This window comes from Bidens hawaiensis, unplaced genomic scaffold, assembly GCF_021521415.1.
Source record: "Bidens hawaiensis isolate Kalapana, Puna unplaced genomic scaffold, B.hawaiensis_p1.1 tig00017078_1, whole genome shotgun sequence".
Classification (NCBI taxonomy): Eukaryota; Viridiplantae; Streptophyta; class Magnoliopsida; order Asterales; family Asteraceae; genus Bidens; species Bidens hawaiensis.
Window position 1 is genome coordinate 512,628 of NW_027492585.1, and position 3,318 is coordinate 515,945.

The window sequence follows — 3,318 nt, forward strand, 5'->3', positions numbered from 1 at the left end:
GCGGTTGATTACAAAGTGGGTCGAAGCGGTTGCAACAAGAACTAATGATCATTCCGTGGTATGCAAGTTTGTTCAATCCAACATCTTCTCAAGATTTGGGATTCCCCGGGTTATCATAAGCGATGGTGGATCACATTTCAAGAATTTTGCATTTGGCAACGCCTTATCATCCTCAAACAAGTGGACAAGTTGAAGTTTCGAATAGACAAATCAAAGAAATTTTAATGAAGATGGTTCGGGTTGATAGAAAAGATTGGTCGACTAAGTTGGATGATGCATTGTGGGCCTATCGCACGGCTTACAAGACACCGATTGGTACCACCCCTTATCGGTTGGTGTATGGGAAGGGGTGTCATTTGCCAATGGAGTTGGCTCACCGGGAACTATGGGAAATTAAGAATGTCAATTTGGATTACAAGGAAGCCGGTGAGTTAAGGAAGTTGAAAGTGAACGAGTTGGAGGAAATCCGGGATGAAGCATATGAATGTGCTTCTAATTACAAAGAGAAATTGAAGAGAGTGCATGATGCCAAGATAAGGAAACGAACATTTGAGGTTGGGAAAAAAGTGTGGCTGTATAAGTCAAGACTTAAAGTGTTTCCCGGGAAGCTCAAAAGCAAATGGATGGGCCCGTATGTGATCACAAGAGTCGGGAAGTTTGGTGATGTGGAGATTGAGGACATGCAAAGTCAAGCTAAACAAGTTGTGAATGGCCATCGTCTCAAACCATACTTAGAAGGGAAAGACGTGAACATGCTTGACGATGACAAGGTGAGTTTCCTCTTAAGCTCACCGGACGGTTCCACCGCATAAAGGCCCAGGTATGTGGTATGGTGTAAATAGCTTTTTGTTAGCATTTATTTTGTTTTAAATTACCTTTCTCATGTGAGTTTGTTCGAGTCAAGTGTGGGGAAGTTCGTATGGATTTCTTTACCGTGTTGAGGGCAACTTGGGATTTTCATGGGGGGTAGGGTAATTTTGAGTTGTGTCATATTTATGTAATTTTCTTTCTTTTAGTCGAGTGTATTAAAAAAAAAAAGTTCAACCGTGGACCACGGTCCCAACCGTGTCCCATGGTCGGGTCACCGTAGCCCACGGTCCAGAGTGTCACCACGGTACGGTGAACTCTGGAATTCCTGGAACAACATCACCGTGGACCACGGTTCACACCGTGGCCCACGGTGCGGCTTTCTCTGCTGCTGTTTGACGGGTTTTAAAGGTTAAAAACGAATTTTAAATTTCTTTTACATCCATTCTCAGCCACAAAACTCACCAACCATTTCTCCTTCTTAACATACTCCTCTCTAAAATCCTAATTTCCCCACTATCTCTTCCAATTAACAACCCCAAATCCAAGTTTATTAACCCGATTGTGTGTGAATTTGTAAGAGGATTAACAACCCAAACACTATTTTCATCAATTCTTAAGTGGTAACCCGATTGTGAGGGTTAGGGTTCCGAAAATTTCAAAGTTTTTTTTGGGTTTTTTTGTTTGCTTGAGACAAGTGCTTGTTTATCTCCATAAACATCAAACCAAGGTATGTTCATTGTCAACTCTTTGAATCTGTCAAGGTAGTGTTGATTTGTGTAAACCCACTTGCTTGTTGGTTATAATGGCTACAAATTATAGTTGTGGATAAGAAATGAATGCTTGAAATTGGTGATTTTTCATGGAAAAGTTGAAAAATTATGTGTTTATTGAAGTTTTGTGACATTGGTTAATTATATAACGAGTTGTTTATCCACAACTATGGAAACAAGCAAGTGTGGGGATGGACATATTGAATTAACTTGGTTTGTTTTTGGTGGTTTGTGTGTGTAGATGAGAAGGAGTTCGGACAAGGGAAAAGGAAACGCGACATCTACAAGTGGTCGGGCCGCCCAAGCCAAAACAAAACGGTTGCGAGAAGAGCAATAGCATGTGCAAGTAGAAATCCCAAAACCCGACTGGAGGGGTGGGGTATTATCGAGTTAGGCTTTAGAATGGTAGCCGGAGTTATTTAACTTTTAACTTTTATCCAAAACCGCGTTTATGTCTTCATTGATGAACCGCGTTTATATCTATTTATGGACCTCATGAACCGCGTTTGTAAACTATCCCTTGATAAATTCGTTATTGTCTTCATTGATGACATTCTCATCTTTTCCAAATCCAAAGCCGAACATGAACATCATTTGCTTTCCATTCTCGAGCTCCTTAGAAACGAATATCTATTTAAGGATAATTCTTTTCCAAATTATAATTATAACTCCAATTATAATTTTGGAGTTATTTAAGGATAAGATGAGTGGTATAAGAGACAGGTTGGAAGGTTTTATGTGTGAGAAGGAAGTGACCGACTCAGGTCTTGAAGCATTTGGCGTGTTCGACAATTTTGAAGCATTAGGTTGGGAAGCTGCTCTCCAGTGTTACGATGGAGAGAGCACGGTGTTATATGATAGGGAGATTGAGGAGTGGGTATCTACTTTGCGGTTCCCACCGTTTAAGAGAGGCTCAGACATGAAGTTGATTGGTACCGTGGGTGGAACGACAGTGGAGATGTCTTTTGAAATACTCAATCAAATTGCTCGGTTCGACAGCAAGCCATCCAATTTGTATGTATATCCATCGGTCAGAGATCTGTTTGACCATCCTAACAAAAGTCCGCAATGGTATTATATATTATCATCAGTATTGAGAGGGGGTAAAGGTACAGGTTTGAACTTTAAAAGAAGGGAGTTGAGGATTGAAGCGCAATTGTTGATGACAATATGTCGGTCCAATGTGGTACCCTGTTGGAGCGACATTTCAGTGGTGAGAAACAGTGATATGCCGGTTTTGGCCGCATTGATGAATGGCGAGCCGCGAATTTCCTTTCGCTACTTAGCCATGTTAAACATATGAACGAGTAGAGAGAGAGCAACAAAATAAAGTTAATCCTTCACTGCCGATTAATCACGGCGATACTGAAGTTGCATGGCGCCATTCCAGTAGGCACAATTGGGTTGAAGAAGATATTTACAGAACACGAGTTGGATGCGTTGTGGCCTGGTTGGATATATACCAAGAGCGAAAGATACCATCAGTTGGATATATACCAAGAGCGAAAGATACCATCAGTTGTGGCCTGGTTGGATATATACCAAGAACGGTAATGAGAAATGGAGAGTATTAATGGAGGATGTTGAACAAGAAGCGGGTGAAGAGCGGGAGGAAATAATGGAGGAAGGAAGTGACGATGAAGACATGGAGGTGGTTGGTGGTGATGAGAATGCGGGTGGTAGTGGATCCCAACAAAGGGGTTGGGACTATTCTTCGGGATATGCTTCATATGGAGAC

At 41.5% G+C, this 3,318-nt stretch overlaps 1 protein-coding gene across 1 annotated transcript; it reads left to right on the top strand.

Moving 5' to 3' along the window:
* The first annotated feature begins 230 nt into the window (after positions 1-230).
* Positions 231-1,917, top strand: LOC143553034 (uncharacterized). Its single transcript, XM_077043108.1, has 2 exons — positions 231-770; positions 1,822-1,917. The coding sequence occupies exons 1-2, from the start codon at positions 231-233 to the stop codon at positions 1,915-1,917; spliced, it is 636 nt and encodes a 211-aa protein (XP_076899223.1).
* The last annotated feature ends 1,401 nt before the right edge of the window (positions 1,918-3,318 follow it).

Excerpts from the sequence above, each read along its gene's own strand:
- LOC143553034 (XM_077043108.1), top strand. The coding sequence starts at position 231 with ATGGTTCGGGTTGATAGAAAAGATTGGTCGACTAAGTTGGATGATGCA. Across the intron at positions 771-1,821 it reads ACATGCTTGACGATGACAAG|ATGAGAAGGAGTTCGGACAA; the intron begins GTGAGTTTCCTC and ends TTGTGTGTGTAG.